We start from the raw sequence: 17,958 nt of genomic DNA on the forward strand, positions 1-17,958 counted from the left end.
CTTCACAACAAATATAAATAATAACAGCAACAACGCAGAAACACTGAGAAGCGACACTCAACAGGTCCAGGTCTCCTAAACTTTGTCTATTTTACAGGTAAATAAAGTTACTCAGTCTCATACGACGTTTAGGATTTCACTGCAAGGTTTTCCTCGCTGCATTTGTCTGGAAATGTCCAGTTTTCACCCTCAATTTGCAGATAACTGTTGGTGTGACAGTGGTGCGTGGATTTTTGTTAAGTGCCCGAGGGCTTTCAACGTGAAGTATAGTGAGGGTCTTCAGACTGAGAAGCCGACCACAAAGCTGATTTTACCCCCCAATAACAATAAACCGAGTCGCCTTACAGCTTCTTCCACATTGTGTGTGTGTGTGTGAGAGAGAGTGTGTGTGTGTGTGACCTTCAAGCTCAAAGCAGTGAAGGATCTGCGTCTTTGACCACAGTTAAACCGAGCTACAATTAGAACAGCGAGCGACTTTGTGGTCACTGATTAAGGCCTGTGAAAACTATGAAGTGCTTTGGTTTTAATTTCACTGTTTTTCTGCCTTTTTCTGTAGTTTAAAAAAAAAAGAATTAGAATGGGAATTAAATCATACTCACTCATTCAATATCATTGGTCGAAGATATGAGGTTTATCCGTTCACCAGAAGTTTTGCCTCCTTTTATCCCAGCGACATGCAGGGAGGCCGAAACACTGCAGGCATGGCTGCTCTGGCGCAATACACAGGTTTGGGCGCAGCGGCTTGTTGGTGAATTCTTGTTGGACATCACCTGGACCACAGACGGTCAAAGCTGCATAATTTTGTTTCTGGACTTGGCCATGGTGTGCTCAGTGAGTCATGCTTGCAGTTGACTTAGTTTATACGTTTAAGTGAGCTCCAAAATCAACTTCTCTGCCTTTGCAAGACCACACCGTTCATTGTTGGATTTGGCTGCGTCCAGAAACGCGTTCATCTCAATTCAACGTTAAGGTGCAAGCAATGAAAATAAAAACGATGCAACAAATGTCTTAGCATTCCAATGCAAAAGCTGGAGGCACATGTGGGCGAGGGCATGCTGTACAATAGAGTATGTCACTATGCGTAATGGCACAGCAGTTGTTTAGTGTTTAGTTTATTGTGCATGAGCTTTTTTTGCACCGTGCTTCAAACTTAAAAAAATAAAATAAATAGCAACAATCCTACATGGCCTCAAAATATAAATTCTGAATTCAAATGCAGGGGGGTGCATTGATTAAGTGAGCTCCTTGTCATCCTTGTGACGATGAATCATTACTTTACATTACATATCATTTAGCTGACGCTTTTATCCAAAGTGACTTACAATAAGTGCATTCAACCATGAGGGTACAAACCCAGATCAGCAAGAATCATGTAAGTACAACTAGCTTCAAAAAAGACAAACTACAAGTGCTTCATGTGAGTGCAACATATAAGTGCAACTAACTTTTTACAATTATTTTTTATTTTATTTAAACACCAGAGTAGATTTTATTACACATCTTCTAAACCAAGGTGTAGTCGGGAAGAGACGTGTTCATCTATTATTCTACTATTCAAATATTTCTTTCGTTCGTGTGTATTTAACTGTCCTCCAACCATCACGGTGCTGGGTGCATTATATGCAATGAACCCTAAAGTGTATTTGCATAAAAACTGACTTAATGAGTCGCTCGTGAATCACACACACGTACACACAGTTCTGCAGTACTGTGTTGCCGTGCAGCAGCGGGGCACACACACACACACACACACACACACACACACACACACACACACACACACACACACACACACACACACACACACACACACATGCCTTCACACACATTGGCCTTGGTGCCCTTCTCCTCAAGCTTTGCGTCTTGTAGGGAGGTCAACTCCAATGTTTGCAGCCTAACTGTTGCAGCAAACAAACATGCCACCTCCCCAAAAGTGCGCCACTATAGCGGAATGCGCCTGCGAGGCTGTCATTACATGTCATTACAGGATGGAGAGGGTGCTGCTGTGAAGCTTTAAATCAAATATTCCAGCAGTGGTTCACAAATTTTCTTTTTTTCTTCCCTGAGCTATAGGGCAGGAAGGCTGGAGAGGAGTTTCCTCTGCAGCCAGGGAGCCAATGAAGTCTCTCGCATGCGCTCACATGAGTTTCTCCGGACAGGTTTTAATGACTGATATTATGTATGGTAATTTCTTAGCTGGATCACATGACACAATTACCTCAAGAATCGATCAAGATGTATTGCAGGTCTGCCTACGTTTCCGATTTGTTCTCCCTGGCGGGGTCTTTCCACGCGCCCGCGGTGCTATAGATGGACAAAGTTTAGCACAGTCGAGCTGCCAATTCCTCTCCTCCCTTTTTGCACAGAGGGAAAGGGAAGCAGAGATATGACGGAATACGATGATCGCAGCTGTGCGTCAAATATGTATTTACCGAGCTGCACTTATTACGTTTCGGCGCCCGATTTCACTTCAGTCTCGTCGTTTCTACCGCAGACCACTTCGTGCCAGGTCAATTTCCCCTATTCCCCCAACATATCCCAGGTCCAACCTGTTCGAGAGGTCGCTTTCAGGGATTATGGACTGGACCATCCCAGCAAATGGCACTACAGGGGCAATTACGCGTCGTACTACTCAGCGGACGAGATAATGCACCGGGACTTGATCCAGTCCTCGGGCAGCAGGGCGGAAGTGATCTTCAAAAACGAGTCCTTGTACGGCCACCACGGAGGGACCAGCTCGCCGTGCAATTTCTTCACCGGTGTCGGCCGCAACGGGGTGCTCCCCCAGGCCTTCGACCAGTTCCTGGACACCCCTAACTCGGAGAAGCTCGGCGCGGAGCTCCCCAAACAAAAGACAGACTCTGCTGCGCCCGGAGATGAGGCGAACAACAACAACGACGACAGCGAGTCTTTGACCAAACTCGAGCAGGACAAAGCGGACCCGAGCGGGAGCGTGGACGAGGACTCATCCTCCAACTGCGGCGACAAGAGCAGCCAACAGAGTAAGTCGCCTTTTTCCTCCTCTTTTGTCTTACAAGGTGTTCACTCAGGGACAATAGCAGGGTCTGCACCGCGCTATGCGTCCTCCGCTGTGGCCGTGCGCGGTTATGTGGCTCCTTTATAAGCATGCAAACGCTTTTTATATCCCAATAAGATCTACTTTACGCTTGTAAAGGTATTTACTGTGGGAAACGTTCAAGTATCCGTGGTTTAAAGGTTACCTGGCGTCTAGTAACAATAAGAGGCTGGTGGAATTGATTTTTATTGGCAGAGAACTGCAAATAAAATATGCATCTTTTTATTAAAGTTAATATAATTGGCTTATAGGCAGCGTTGTGCAGATATTGCAACACTTAAAGGGGAATAAATCTCCAAACAGCCACGTATGCGTAAAATCCAGTGCAATATAAGTTCATTTTGATGCTAATTTCTCTAGTGGTGGTGTGTGTAGTGTGTGTGTGAGTGTGTGCAGAGGAACAGAGGGGCCTTTTTTTGCACCATTTGGTGTATAACTATATCTGCAAACATGTTAAGTGGACTTTAGTTCCAATTTTACAACATTTTATGACATTCAACAATGTTTCCATGTTTTTTCTTATTACTTTTCCTGCAGGTTCATCGACCAAGTCGAGGAAGAAGAGGTGCCCTTACACCAAATACCAGATCCGAGAACTTGAACGAGAGTTTTTCTTCAACGTGTACATTAACAAGGAGAAGCGGCTGCAACTGTCCAGGATGTTAAACCTGTCGGATCGACAGGTGAAGATCTGGTTTCAGAACAGACGCATGAAGGAGAAAAAGCTCAACCGCGACCGCCTACAGTATTTCACCGGGAATCCTTTATTCTGATGCATCTGACCCACACACACTCACACACACGCACACACACACTCACACACACACCTACATTTTTCAAGGACTGCTCTCCTCTGTACATATGAACCCTGATCATCCTTTTTTTATTCCACAAAATTCTGGCATTTAAAGAAAAAAATCCAACAAGATGCCATATTTTTTATGTTTATTTTTTTTGCATTACAATCCTATATAATACATTTATTTATTTGTGTTCATATATTTTTTTTTCGCGTTACTGGCAATTGAATATCTCCGCAAAGCGCGAGCTGTGCTTTGAAATAATTTATATAAACCCTATACTATGTAGCCTCCTTCCTTGTGTACTGTATGTGCATTTATAAAGACGCATGTAATGTACGTTGTGTTGTGAAATAAAGTAGACACGAAAAAAATACACAAACATGTTTCATCATATAGTCACGAAACCTGTCACATGATCCATATATGTGAGATTATATGGAGGGAGTCTTCAGGCCTGTTTGGTCCAGTTATTTCCTTCCCTTACAAACACTAGATTGTTTACTAAACCTTGAACCGTCTAGACAGTACAATAAAAGCAGCTGTAAATGTCTAAATAGGGGGCTATTGGACTTTGGTGTCCCAACCCCCAGACCACAAGAAGACTGTGGTTTTTTTTCACCTCCTTGTCCCAAAAGTAGTTTCACTCCAGGCTGCAGATTCTTTGGAGAAATCAGGAGATAAGCTATCTGCGCATCTCGCCCTGAATTTGGCGCATTCTGGCATCCATGGGGGGGGGGGGGAATTGAAATATAGCAGTGGGCACATTGCCAGATATTCTGTTAAAGAATCGCCATTTGAAAAAACATAAGTACATTCATCCGAGTGTGAATCCGCTTGTGTTTTTCAAAATGGACGAAATGTGGATTTTTGACGCAGAGGATGAAGGGAAAAGGCGCGTTTCCCTCTTTTTCTTTTATTAATGCAGGTGAAACCGCTCCACAATAAGAGCCTGTGGTGATTGTAGGGGACTCATCTCAACGCAATATCTCAGCAGGGTATATTTCTGTAATCACTAAGCACTGTACAAATGCGTTCTCGTGATGCCACCAGATAATTTCCACTCCAGCAACAATTGGACCTCACCCACTTTCCTTGTTTCAGCGAGCTTTATAAAAATAACAACGGAGTGGGAATATTGCTTATTTCATTTACTAGTTTCTCCCCAAAAGGCTGTTGGAGAACTGAGGTTTCATTACGCGTTTAATTGGCTTGTCATCATGTCCCACAGTGAAATTCCATTACCAACTGTGTGGAGGATCTCACTCTGATTCTCTCTGTATCCACATGAGGGCAGACTTGCCACTTTGGCTCGGAGTGGAAATGCAGAGTTCAGCCAAATTTAACACCGAACACCCTGCACGAAAACCAGGAGCAAACCGCCCAACGCAGGTTTTATTTAGATTTCATTTTTATTTTAATTCTAACTGCACCCAGCAGCCATAATTATTATGTTTTTGCAGCCTAAGTATCTGTATTTTGGGGTTAAAAGTCCCCTGGTTTGATATCAAACTGTTAAAGGGTCTATTTTCTGTGGAGCTTTGAGAGCATATACTGCTAATTGTAGCCCAGATTATTTTTCCACTCAGTTTAACTTGTGCAAACGCTACGTGGCGTCTCCCACACATGGCAACTACATGTCCAAGTCATGTTCAAGTGTTGAGGAAGGACAATGTAAACAAAAGAAATATCATTCTTCTCGTGTCGTTGTCCTGTGAGCCTCACACACTTCGATCTGTACCTGAAGGCCGCACAGTCCCACAGGCCACACACATCTGTGGGCTCCAGATATTATGGCACTCTGGGTGGAAATGAATTATACAACTGTGCTTGGTTTCCTTTTTTATTTTAATTCACGTTGCAGCTATATAAATCTGTTTCAACTGCCTTTTTGTCTGCGTCTGTAGTTTCTATTTTCAAAGCTCCTCCGTAGAAACCTTGTTGTAGTTTTCACGCTTTTTTTTTATTTCCACCCTTTTTTGTTGTATCCTTTGTTAAACATCAGTATATGTCTTTGCAATTTATCATAATTTGTATTATTATTATTGCTAATAGTTGATTATACACGAATAATATACTCCCATATTTTATATTTTTTTACTGCGTCACTTGATGTACGAAATCCCAATGTTGTCTCTGAAGAAATTGTCATTATAAGAAACATGATAATTAAAGCAAAGATTATGTCCGTGTCATCAGAAGTCTCACTGCCATGTTTACTTTTCCTCCATTTAACATCCCCGAATATATGAAAGGCTATCTGGGGAAAATACATTTTCTAAAGCTTCATTTTAATGATTAGAATTAAGACAGTTTATTAGGCCTGAGTTTTCCTTGTGTATTCTGGGATGTCGTCGATTTGCACATGTTTATTTAGAACCAACTTTGAATACCCAACACGGAAACAACTAAGACACGTCTACACATCTCAAACACGTAGGATTATTTCCAACTTGTCTCAAGGCCAAAGATATCATTATTTCAAGTTACTATATTCTATTTTGGTAAAAACCAGGAGAGTTTGTTAAAAATAACTGCGGCTCCTCATCTTTCACATTTTTTTACTTTTTATAATTAAATTGAATCCCCTCTCAGCTTATAGTCTTTAAGTTACACATGTTCCTTCTTCTGCGGACTAAAACAATGGAGCCCTGCAACAACAACAAAAAATAGTCCCCATGAATGTGAACTCACCTTCAGCAGATTCTTTTTTTTTTTTTAACTTTTGCATTTGAACGTCTAAAAATAAACTTGTGACGAAATGCGAACAGCGGCTGTGGACGTGAATGGCGTGTGCAAATAATACAAATAACACGAAGACACAATACTATGTGCGTTCAATGGACTTTATTTCACAAACAGTATTGACCTTCACATACAAACACAGCCTGTAGTGGCTGATAGCTTTAAGTTTGAATGGTGGATTGTCCAGGTTGTTTATTCTAACGCTGACATGTTGCAGGAAATGTGTCTGTTTGTCTTTATTTCCCACTGAACTCGTCAAGATTCCACAAAAATATGTGCAAATGAGCATAAAGCAAAATAAAATGTGAACCCTGAAGTGATTGCGATAAGGAGAGTATGTTTAAAGCACAACATGTTATCAATTTAATACTTATTTGAAGGGAAAATATTGGAGACAGTTAATGTAGGTTTGGGGACATTTGAATGATTAACATGAATACAAATACACAATGAGTCTGCAGTTGTCGCCTATGCGCCATGTAGGCATCATGCACACACACACACACACACTCAGACGCACGCACGCACACACATGTACATCCTTAGTCTTTCACACAAAGATACAAATGTCCTCTGGGTGTTGTGCACGGACTCTGCAGAGCCTCGATGGCTGAGCGGAATCCAAAATGAAAGTCTGCGTCTGCCTCCAATTCAAATCAAACGTGATAATTGCCTGAGTTTTATTGAGCAGCCTGCGTGTGTGTGTGAAAGTCCCGCGATGCCCCCGCGTTGTGCGTGCAGACCAATTTCAAGTCCGCGTCGTAGGTGTCGCTGTTGACCACGTCTGCATCCGCGGCGCAGAGCGAGTGCGGGGAGAGAGGAGGCTGCGTCTCAAGGCCATTTTCAAATCTCATTGGTGGGCTCGTCATGTGGTCGGGAGGCATCCTGACTTGCAGGGAGATTGTTTTCCTAGATATGTCAGCTTCCACAGGACATCTCTCTCCTCCAAAGAGCTTAACCCCCAAAAATGTCCTTCCCCGGTAGCTCTCCTGCGGCCAACACCTTCTTGGTGGACTCTTTGCTTGGTGCGTGCAGGACGGACAGCTTTTACTCCGGCAGCAGCAACATGTACATGCCGTCCGGCTCAGACATGGGAACTTACGGAATGCAAACCTGTGGACTCCTGCCGTCTTTCGGCAAGAGAGGGGAGGTCAACCACCAAAACATGGGCATGAACGTGCACTCCTACATACCTCAACTAGAAAACTGGACTGATCCGAGCCGACCCTGCAGGATAGAGCCGTCCAGTCAGATGACAAACTGTTCCTTCTCCCAGAGCATAAAGGAGGAGAGTAACTGCTGCATGTACTCCGATAAGAGAGTCCAAAAAGTCAGCCTGACAGAAGTCCCCTCTTATCCCAATGTCGCCCCCGAGTCCTGTCCCGTCGACGGCCCCGAGATCCCGGTGCCGGGCTATTTCAGACTGAGCCAAACTTACGCGAATGGGAAGCACCAGGACAGCTACTGCCATGAGCCGCCGAGTCCAAACCCAACACTGATGCAGCTGAGCCGGCTCACCCCAAAACCGCAGTCCACTTCCTCCACGTCCTCCTCGTCGTCCAATTTTGCAGAGGTGGAGAAGAAAAGTGAGGACTTGCGGCACGACCCCGAGACCTCCAGGACCCCGGTGCCCGCAGAGAGTCCGGATGCAAAGTCCGGCTCGGAGGAGAAGAGCTGCTCCGTGGAAATGGAGGCGCCGGTGTCCAGTCCTGAGCTGCCGCAGCAGAAGGAAGGGAAAGGTGGGTTGGCTGCAAGTGAATGCTTTTATCTTTGTGGCGCTGTGTTGAGAGAAGGCTCGAGCATCATAAAACCAAGTATAAAACACAAACAACCCCGAAAGTCGTAATGTTTAATGAGAGTCTTTCTCAAGTTGCAGTTATAGGCAGCAGAGAATGGTTTTACCGTGCAGCATGCAGACTCTGACCCCCCTCCTTTAACTCACATTTAAATTCTAACATTGAATTTTATTTAAATATATATTGCATGCTTTACTTTGAAATGCATGGCACTATTGCATTATTTCTAGGCTCTAAAGCTGCACTGACAATCCTATCAGCAATTACCATATCTGTGGTGTAAATTAAAAATGCAGGCTCTTTAATAAATTGGTGCATTTGCAGCCACAGTGCACAGTTCGGATCCTGCAGCCTGGCCACATATCCCAAACCACTGTATTTGAAATTCAATTTGCAATGGAGTACTTTGAGCATTGCATTAATTACACGTTAATATATTTAATATTTAATGCAATTAATGGGTTTTTTATTATCATCCTCTTTCAAGCTGCACGTATACAGGTGTAATCCCCGGTGTGCGCCTTGATCAGTTGGGGGTTGATTTCATTTCTCTTTTATTAGTGGTGGCACGGTCGTGACTAATAACATCCGCTGCATATGAATTATTCTGGGAAGGCGTTGTTATATTGTGTGTTATTTCCCATGAGGCGAGGTGTGAAGCAGCAGGTGAGGCTAAGAATAAATGTGTGTGAATCTCCACAGACTGCAAGAGCGTTACGCCGACCAGCAACTGGTTAACAGCGAAGAGTGGGAGAAAGAAGAGATGCCCCTACACAAAGTACCAGACCTTGGAGTTGGAGAAGGAGTTTCTGTTCAATATGTATCTGACCCGAGAGCGCCGCCTAGAGATCAGCCGGTGCGTCAACCTGTCCGACAGGCAGGTCAAGATCTGGTTTCAGAACCGCAGGATGAAGCTGAAGAAGATGAACAGGGAAAACCGCATCCGTGAACTGACCTCAAATCTCACCTTTTCGTGAGCTCGCCTGCTCTCAGTGGTTCTAGCTGTGTTTTTTTTATTTTCTATGTCTCTTCGTGTTCAGTTTGATGCTTTTTGGTGGCATTGGACGTTCATTCTCAATTTCAGCGAAACTGTGACTATATATATTTTAGTACTTTGTGTGGCATCTAGTATTCTATTTGTTTCATTTATTATTTTTTGTATTGTATCACATCAGGGTAAGACTTTTTGTTGTTAAATTATTGGACACTTCTTCCTCTCGCCTCTGCCCGTATATGGATATAAATCTATTGTGTCGGGGTAGTGGTGGTGGTGGTGAGCTGTGTGGGAAAAGACGTTGCTTTTATTTCAGTCATGAAAGCACATTTATTGTCGTATAGTGCAACATTTGTTTTACAGTGTGTGCAAGCCATTTGCTCTGTAGTGAAATGTTTCTATGGGCCTTTTAAAAGTGGCGGAAAAACAGTGTTAATCTGTGAATTTACTGCATGTTTGTGGCATGTATCTTGCAATAAACTGATTGTCAAATATCTTTGTTTTCTTTTTGTTCATGTTGTGGTCCAACGACTGTCATTTATCAGTATTTGCTGCACCAATGTGGAAATTTGCGGTACTGTTCACTTTGATGCAGGAACTATTTTTCCTTAAAACGTTTAAGATCGGGAGGAAGAAATGAAGGAAAAATACAATATCTAAACCAAGCTGTTGTACACTAGTCAAAGTGAATAAATGGCATCCAATATGTCCCTAATGTGTTCCTGATTTAACTGAAGGGTTACAGTTGGCCACTAACTTCTTGCAAAGATAACTATTTTAGATTTTATCCCTTTTACGCGCAGTGCCACATGTCTTTACGCACGCACTTTTAAGACGTAAGGAGAAAACTACTAATCTACCATCACATGTTTTTAAGATAGTGCACTTCCCCTAAGATACACAGAGAAGAAACGACTGATATTTGTCAAACTAAATTATGAATAATGAAAAAAATGCTCTAAATAGCAAGAGAAAGGTCGCAGCCTTTTGTGCCGTTCTCTTCCACTCGTCGGTTTCTGTGAACCAGAAAAGCTGCAGCACAGACGCAAAGGGGCGGGGGTCTTATAATCAAATAAATATGCAGTTGCTTTTATTTGCAGGCCTGTTTGTAACTAAACTAACTGTTTACAGGACTCATCAGGCTGGGTAAGCTACGTCCAAGCACAAATTCACAGATGAGAATCGCCTCTTCCTCCCTGTACGAGGGACGCAGGCCGCAAAATCCACATTGTACTCCTTATTATAATCACTTATTTTCACCTTATGCCTGATAAAATAACATAAAGCTGCAGCTCTGACTTAAATTGCAACTATTATTGTGAAAAATGTCTTTCATTCTGGAGCGATTGTAAAAAAAAATCTGCTTCCTAACACGCAGAAACCTACCTTCTTTGTTAATCCAAGTAAATTTAAGCCATTACTTCTAAATTACACCTTTCACGAAGCAATATACAGATGTACTTATCCTCTTCAAGTCTCTTTTTTATTGACGGCATGTATAATCACACGCACCTCATAAAACATTTATTGATACATAAAGGCATTATTGCCTTCCTTTGAATTAATGCAATCATTTTCACAACTGCCATTTCCTGCTCGACTTTTTACAGAATTAAAGCAACCCAGAAAAATATGTTTCCTTTCCGAAATATTAACAATGGATCAGCCGCATTGTGTGAAAAGAGGGGAAATGGCGTCTGTTATTTTACAGCATGTTATTACATCTATTTTACGAGGATCTCGTCAGTCTATAAACCATTTTACTGGCATTGAGGGTATCGGGACGATATTATAAGAGTTTTCCTCAAACATTGAGATGCAGGGAATCCGTCTTTGAGAAGTGTGTGTCTGTCTGTGTGTGTGTGTGCGTAGGGAGGGGGGGGGGGGGGGGTATTTTTCCTTTTTTGTATTGTTGCAACATCCTGCAGCCTCAAGCTCACGAGAACAAAAATCATTTGCATTTATTTGAGCGATGGTTTTCTCCCTCCAGTCACATCTGACGGAGCTTTTTATTATTTGCGAAATGAAAAGCGAAATTAAACCTGACGAGAAAAAGAAAAAAAAACCGAGAGGGAGCCAGGGCAGGATTGATTTACTTGCTGTATTGGTAAATATGACCACGTGATCCATGTAACCAATCCCTGTAGATGCAGGCCAAGCAAAAATACCATGATTGTTCATAGAGGGAAGCTTCCCGTAACAGTGCAACCCTTATTATATGAGTAGGAAGAGATCAAAAATGTCTTCCAGTGGCACTCTCAGTAACTGCTATGTGGACGCTATCATGGGGCAGGAGCCGGAGGATGTTTACGGCGCTCGCTTTCTCCAGGCTCCACACCCGGTGACCCCGAGGCCGTCAGGTGCCGGGGACAACGCAGACTTCTCCTCATGCAATTTTGCACCAAAGTCCGCCGTCTTCCCCTCGTCGTGGTCCTCGATTCACCCGCAGGGGATTTATCATCCGTACGCGCACCACCACCACCACCACCACCAGTCCCCGCATCTGCCCGCGTCGGACGGGAGATACGTGGGCGTCCGCTCCTGGATGGACCCCATATCCAACCACGTTTCGTTCGCCGGATTTCACGCCAGCAGCCGCTCGTACGGGACAAAGCCCGAGGTGCTGCCGCCCAAAGCTGCCGCGGAGTGCGACACGTTGGAGGCAGAGGCTCGGCCGCTGGAGTTCGCGTGTGCAGCGTCGGAGTGTCCGGAGAAGGCGAGCAAAGAGCACAGTGGCAGCGAGCTGTCGAGCCACAGCGAGCCCAAAGAGGAGAAACAACAACAACTTGACCCAAGTAAGTAAACGAAATAGCCTGTAATGATTTACAACCCCAAGAACTGTATGCGCTGGGTGTGTAAAACTGGAGGTTTTACTAACCTATAAAAGTGTCTCGAGCTATACCGTGGCTCGGGAAGGGGAGAAAAAACCCACCCTACATGGGTTATTACAGGGGCATTCTAACCTCTTTCATGTTACAGGACACCCAAAATAGATACACTGCTTCATTTCGATAAGATTTTACCTGAGGGCTGGAGTTAGAGAACGTTCACTTTCTTCTTTTTACAGGAACTCGTTGGAAAAAACGCGTAAAAGTCAACTTTACGCATCGTTTATCAAAAACACAAGCCACAATTCTCATCTTGCTTTTTACTCCTAGCATTCAATGTCCCCCAACCCCACTTTGAAACCCATTTACTGAAGTCATTTAAGTTGAATTTCAACGTGTGCCTTTTTTTCCCCACCAGGCAACCCTGCAGCAAACTGGATTCACGCACGCTCCACGAGAAAGAAGCGATGCCCGTACACGAAATATCAGACTTTAGAGCTGGAGAAGGAGTTCCTCTTCAACATGTATCTGACAAGAGACCGGCGCTACGAGGTTGCCCGCATACTGAGTTTAACCGAGAGACAAGTGAAGATCTGGTTCCAGAACAGGAGGATGAAAATGAAGAAGATGAACAGGGAGAGGGGCGGCAAGGATCTGCTATGAGTCCCCTGCTGCTGCTGCTGCTGCTGCTGCTGCTGCCATTTCACACGTTTCCATGTTTGTACCAACTGAAGCCATCTGAACCATTACATTTCTTTTTTGGTAGGAGCCTCGGTTGGCAATCTTTTAGACCTTCTTTTAGCAACATATTGAGTGTGAGTGTCACTACTTTTAAGCCCAACGCGCAGGAGTCTGTCCCGGTGAGACTGCCACAGACAGGATCCCTCATCAGAGACTTCAGCCACTTGGAAGTTTTCGGTTTTTACCATTTTCCACACAATCACAAACTGCTGATTGTGGAGCAGCCCCCATTTCTCCCACGTAGGAAACGTGCCTATATGTGTATTGCTTTTATAGTTGTTAAGAATTTGGAGTTGTGTATATATAAAACACTTTCACAGCTAAACTACTTTTGACTGCTGTTTGTCTCAGGACGCACACCATACGCAAACTGTGGGGGAATATTGCGCCTGCGTTGCCTTCTGAAAAACCTTCTTAAAACAAGGGAAAGCAAACTCTACATTTCATTTTAAATATATATACGTCTATTGAACATGTTTCCCTTTAATTAACACATTTAACTACTTTTATTTCCTGCGTGCTGCTGCTATTTTGTGACCTATTTTATTTGATTTCTTTATAAACCAAAACATTGGTCCCTGAGGCCTTGTTTGCACAGAACGCTGCTTGACTCCAGAAACAATGTCTTGCAGGCAAATAATATAACGCACAATTTAACCATGCGGAATCACTCGATTTCCTTATTTGCAGCCAAACAAAATTGATCCATTTTTCAATTCCAAAAAAGCTTAAATTCGGCACTAGCCTTTGTTAAATTCCACTTTTTTCTAAATGTTGGATTTGAACGGTAGAAAACACAAGTAGTAAAGTGTTTACGACATGGGAGAGGTGTCGCGGCGCATTTCCAATTTATTGTTCAACTTGTACGAAGAATTGCTTTAAAGCAGGAAGAGACGTGGTCCAATAAAGCGATAGAAATGGCTAGACGTCTGGGCTAAATGAGTTTATGGCCAGTAATTACACCGCCTCCTTTGAAACTAGTCTTTTCTCTTCTTTTTCCGAGGCGTTTGCGTCTGTTGCTGACAAACAGAATGTGGATACTTTTTCCACAGGGTGTCTGTTCGATGAATTGTTTCAGAGGAAATCAACCCCCCACCCATCCACCGTAATGGTCACGTTTATTCATCAACTCCACTTCCCACCGATGGGAAAGAAAAAAACTTAACTTTGACTGGTGTGTGAGGCAGTGGTGAATTTCTTCTGATTTAAAAATGTGGTGTGTCCAAGTGTTTACCTCAAATGGAGTGTAACAACAATATTTATTAATATTATTGCTGAAAAATATTGAAACGTTCAACTGCAACATTTCCACGATAAATAGATAAATAGATTTTTTTAAATAGATAGTTTTAAAATAGGCTACAACGTGTACAACCTTTACGTTGGAACACGGGTCTGCATGGGATACTGGTATCGCTAGAGGGCGATGTTGATCTTTTAGTCCCAGTCCCAGCAGTGTATTCACAGCTGGAACATGCAGACATTTACACCACACCTCATGTAACCCATTTACAGATTCATTCATATATATATAAAACAGTAAACAAACTTGTCCTGTATATCTCTATTGGTATAATAATATTGATTCATTTTGGAGGTGATTCTCTAAAAAGTCCATGGAAGTAGATTTGAAAGCTGCTAAAAAAGAATCTTCAAGCTTCTTTTAAAAACCTAAAACTCCAAATTTGTGTTTATTAATCGCTCCTATCAGCTCCTAATGTAGTTGTTAAAATATGCCGAGGTCCCATTTCAGCACTTTGTCATTTTAATCCATATGGAAAAGGGGGAAGAAAAGTTACAGGAGCAGCCTCTGTTTATCACCATTTACATTAATTTCCTTGCAAAGTCCATATCCTCTTCTCAACTCAACCCCACTGATTTATTATTTTTGAAAGTCCGCAGCACAGTAAATCTCCTGTTGTCTTTCTATATTAATCCTGGCCTAATGAAAATACTGATGGCAGACTCGTATTTCATGTTACCAAACGTCACAGCGACTCATGCGCAGCCACTGGTTTTTATCAGGGCCACACACACAAAACGCTGAAGCACTGTGGATCCTATTTTTTTTTTTCGTGCTGTAGATATGGTGAGCACAGAGGTGGTGCTATACTGGGCCTTGGGAAGGAAATAGCCTATAGATATGTTCCTGTTTTCCAACTGGTGCAGCCTCCTCCATTTTTAAAAGCACTGCATGCGTAAAAGAACATACTCTTAGTTCCAGAGTAATTAAAAGTAGGGTTGATTGAAGTTTGACCCACAAAACCCTCTTCAGGCCTCTGGAGTCTTCTGATCTCCATTATCTGATACCGTCAAGTTTCACATGAGGCGTTCACTGTACATGTGGCTGACTTTCAGCGGAAGTATACGCGCTTCACACACCACATGACTCTTATATCACACGCCGCTCCGTTTATACGCTGCTTCTCTGTCTCCTCTTATGTGTCCACATACACTGCACCACTCTGTGTCCCGAGGAGTTAGAGGGAACGTGTCTTCAGTCGTCGCCGCCACTGGAAGCGATGATTGTCACGAGGTCACCAGTTGTTTCAAGCATCCAGACAATGACAGCCATTGGCAGCGCGCGGATAGATGCAACAATATTGAAGCAATCAGAGAAACTGCTGAATCGATTATTTGCGCCTTGATGCGATATTTGATGATAAACACTGCGGCCTATAATTAAGTCGACTGCTGACTTTTATTGCTGGAGACCTTGTCCCAGAGTGACGACGTTCTACGCCTTTTTTTGAATAGAAAAAATACGTGTGGCTACACGATTACGCACGGTTTTTACGCACACAATAACTGGATTAAACAGTATATGGGCATGCGCAGAGAGAATTCCATGCAGTCGTCCTCGCTGTACTGTTGAAGGCTACATAGTCATGTGTCTCTTGACTTTACAGGTCACGGGCGAGGTCAGTTATTTCACTCTCACCATCAGCTGCGTTCACGCTACTCCCTGTTTGTCGCTACACATCCACAGACTTGTGGTGCAGCGTTATTTCGGTCAGGGCTGCATAGGCCAAGATGTCGTGGCTGTGAACATGAGCAGATCGTGCGTCACGGATTTGGAGCACAATCCCATCCCTCCCTTATAATGTTGAGCTTTTCTAGAGCACTGTTAAATGTTGCATAGTTTTAAAGCCACACAAGAAAAAAAATGTTTAATCGTAAAAAACAACAAAAAACACCACCAGATGATATAGGACTTTGCTTTGGCTCCTAATTACCACACTAGATGTTAATGTGCACATGCTACTGTTTTAATATGCATATCAAATTGTATCTATTCTCATTGCAACATAAAAATTCCTGGCGCATTTTTTTCAGTCACAGTTTTAAACTTTAAAATCCACTAATGCACCGTTTCTAATTCTTCTCCTTTTCCAGTAAACCAGTTGCTGCCGTAATAATAAATTGAAGTTTAACAAAGCAACAGATTGAGATATTGAAGCGGCTCTAATATTCTGGTTTTGTGGGCGATGAGATGGAAGAAAGTGCAACACGATGCCTCGGGAAAACACTGACAGGTTTCGGTTTCTTACAGAAGAGATACAATCTAACAAATATCAATGTTGTGGCTTTGATCCAAACCACTACTGGTGTTAGACTCACCAAGATGAGCATAAGCGAGTTTTGACTCGCCCATTAGTTTGCGATTCCTTTTTATTCACAATGAAAGCAACAATACTGTATTTGTTCCAGGAACTACAGTAAAGCATCAATGCACACACATCGTTGTAATTACATTATCAGTGCAACTAACATCATTGGGAGGAAAAATGACAAGAATGGAGAAAGAAAAACGCAATCACAATCGAGCTGTAGCCTCGGGGTGGACTTCAGAGGAATCAGGCCGCACAGAAAGCACAATAAGAGCCCTGTGATCTCAGTAAACCAGAACATCTGAGCCCATCACAACATAATGTCACATTAACCATAAATTCACCGTACACTGTCCTGTTAGACTCTGCTTGTGAGCACGTGTCCAATTTCTAAGTTCATTCACATTTTCATTTAATAATAAAATAATGTCTTTTAAACATTTCCTATATTTGGAGACGACGATTCAAATTACGCACGGGGAAAGGTTGATTTAGCCAGTTTGATTATCTTGGATGTTTGGCTTTATTAACATAACTAGTATAAAAAAGGGTCTTATTTGGCCTTATCTTGTTAAAGTGGATAAACGGGACTATACAGTGGGAGAAGAGACTAAAGAACAGAATATGAAGACACGGGGGCCTGCAGCCTTGGGACGTGCTGAGCCTGTGGTTGCCACATATTTATTAACGTTACGAGGTAACACTGCTGCAGCTGTGTGCGATATAGATCACACACACACACACACACACAGCTGCAGCACACACACACACACACACCCACACACACGCGCGCGCGCGCTACCAACTTATAACTTCCTTTTTAATCACACCAAGGCCCCATAATAAAGTTTGTGCCTTGCATTTTTAAAAGGCCCATACGTGCACCACGTGTACATTATTAATAAATCATAGAATTTAATTTATCTCATTTTCTAAACGCTATTTATTTTTCCATAATCTAATGCCACTGATTGGTTTCTTTGGTTTGTGTCTCTCATACTTTTTTATGCGCATTTTATTAAGGAGCCACAGCAGCGTTCTTTCTCAGTGCAACGTGGCCACTCTCTTTCCATCTGTGATGTCCAATAAAAAAGGCGGTAACATCACGACAGAAGAATGAGCAGATAAAATAGTCCCGTATCTTTGCACCGAGACTAAAGCGACGTTAATCCAGATTCTCTTTTTCTCCGATAGAACCATCTAATCCACATAGATTATACTGGACTATAGTGTTACCATACTGTCATAGTCGTGTAATGCAACAAATCCTGATCTCTTGCATCGCCATTGCGCTCAACACCCACCCACACACACACACAAACACACACACGCACACACACACACACACACACACACACACACACACA

The 17,958-nt window shown here is 42.8% G+C and overlaps 3 protein-coding genes across 3 annotated transcripts; all 3 read left to right on the forward strand.

Annotated features, from left to right (window-relative positions):
* Positions 1-2,386: 2,386 nt before the first annotated feature.
* Positions 2,387-4,232, forward strand: hoxd11a (homeobox D11a). The gene is made up of 2 exons (XM_034574156.1): positions 2,387-3,002; positions 3,614-4,232. The coding sequence occupies exons 1-2, from the start codon at positions 2,387-2,389 to the stop codon at positions 3,847-3,849; spliced, it is 852 nt and encodes a 283-aa protein (XP_034430047.1). The 3' UTR covers positions 3,850-4,232.
* A 2,996-nt stretch (positions 4,233-7,228) lies between these two features.
* hoxd10a (homeobox D10a) lies at positions 7,229-9,871 on the forward strand. The gene is made up of 2 exons (XM_034574122.1): positions 7,229-8,360; positions 9,120-9,871. The coding sequence occupies exons 1-2, from the start codon at positions 7,589-7,591 to the stop codon at positions 9,392-9,394; spliced, it is 1,047 nt and encodes a 348-aa protein (XP_034430013.1). The 5' UTR covers positions 7,229-7,588; the 3' UTR covers positions 9,395-9,871.
* A 1,637-nt stretch (positions 9,872-11,508) lies between these two features.
* hoxd9a (homeobox D9a) lies at positions 11,509-13,885 on the forward strand. The gene is made up of 2 exons (XM_034574954.1): positions 11,509-12,206; positions 12,658-13,885. Exons 1-2 carry the CDS (start codon positions 11,630-11,632, stop codon positions 12,900-12,902), a joined length of 822 nt encoding a protein of 273 aa, XP_034430845.1. The 5' UTR covers positions 11,509-11,629; the 3' UTR covers positions 12,903-13,885.
* Positions 13,886-17,958: the final 4,073 nt, after the last annotated feature.

This window comes from Hippoglossus hippoglossus, chromosome 21 (genome assembly GCF_009819705.1).
Source record: "Hippoglossus hippoglossus isolate fHipHip1 chromosome 21, fHipHip1.pri, whole genome shotgun sequence".
Lineage (NCBI taxonomy): Eukaryota > Metazoa > Chordata > Actinopteri > Pleuronectiformes > Pleuronectidae > Hippoglossus > Hippoglossus hippoglossus.

Excerpts from the sequence above, each read along its gene's own strand:
- hoxd11a (XM_034574156.1), top strand. The coding sequence starts at position 2,387 with ATGACGGAATACGATGATCGCAGCTGTGCGTCAAATATGTATTTACCG. Across the intron at positions 3,003-3,613 it reads CGACAAGAGCAGCCAACAGA|GTTCATCGACCAAGTCGAGG; the intron begins GTAAGTCGCCTT and ends CTTTTCCTGCAG.
- hoxd10a (XM_034574122.1), top strand. The coding sequence starts at position 7,589 with ATGTCCTTCCCCGGTAGCTCTCCTGCGGCCAACACCTTCTTGGTGGAC. Across the intron at positions 8,361-9,119 it reads GCAGCAGAAGGAAGGGAAAG|ACTGCAAGAGCGTTACGCCG; the intron begins GTGGGTTGGCTG and ends GAATCTCCACAG.
- hoxd9a (XM_034574954.1), top strand. The coding sequence starts at position 11,630 with ATGAGTAGGAAGAGATCAAAAATGTCTTCCAGTGGCACTCTCAGTAAC. Across the intron at positions 12,207-12,657 it reads ACAACAACAACTTGACCCAA|GCAACCCTGCAGCAAACTGG; the intron begins GTAAGTAAACGA and ends TTTCCCCACCAG.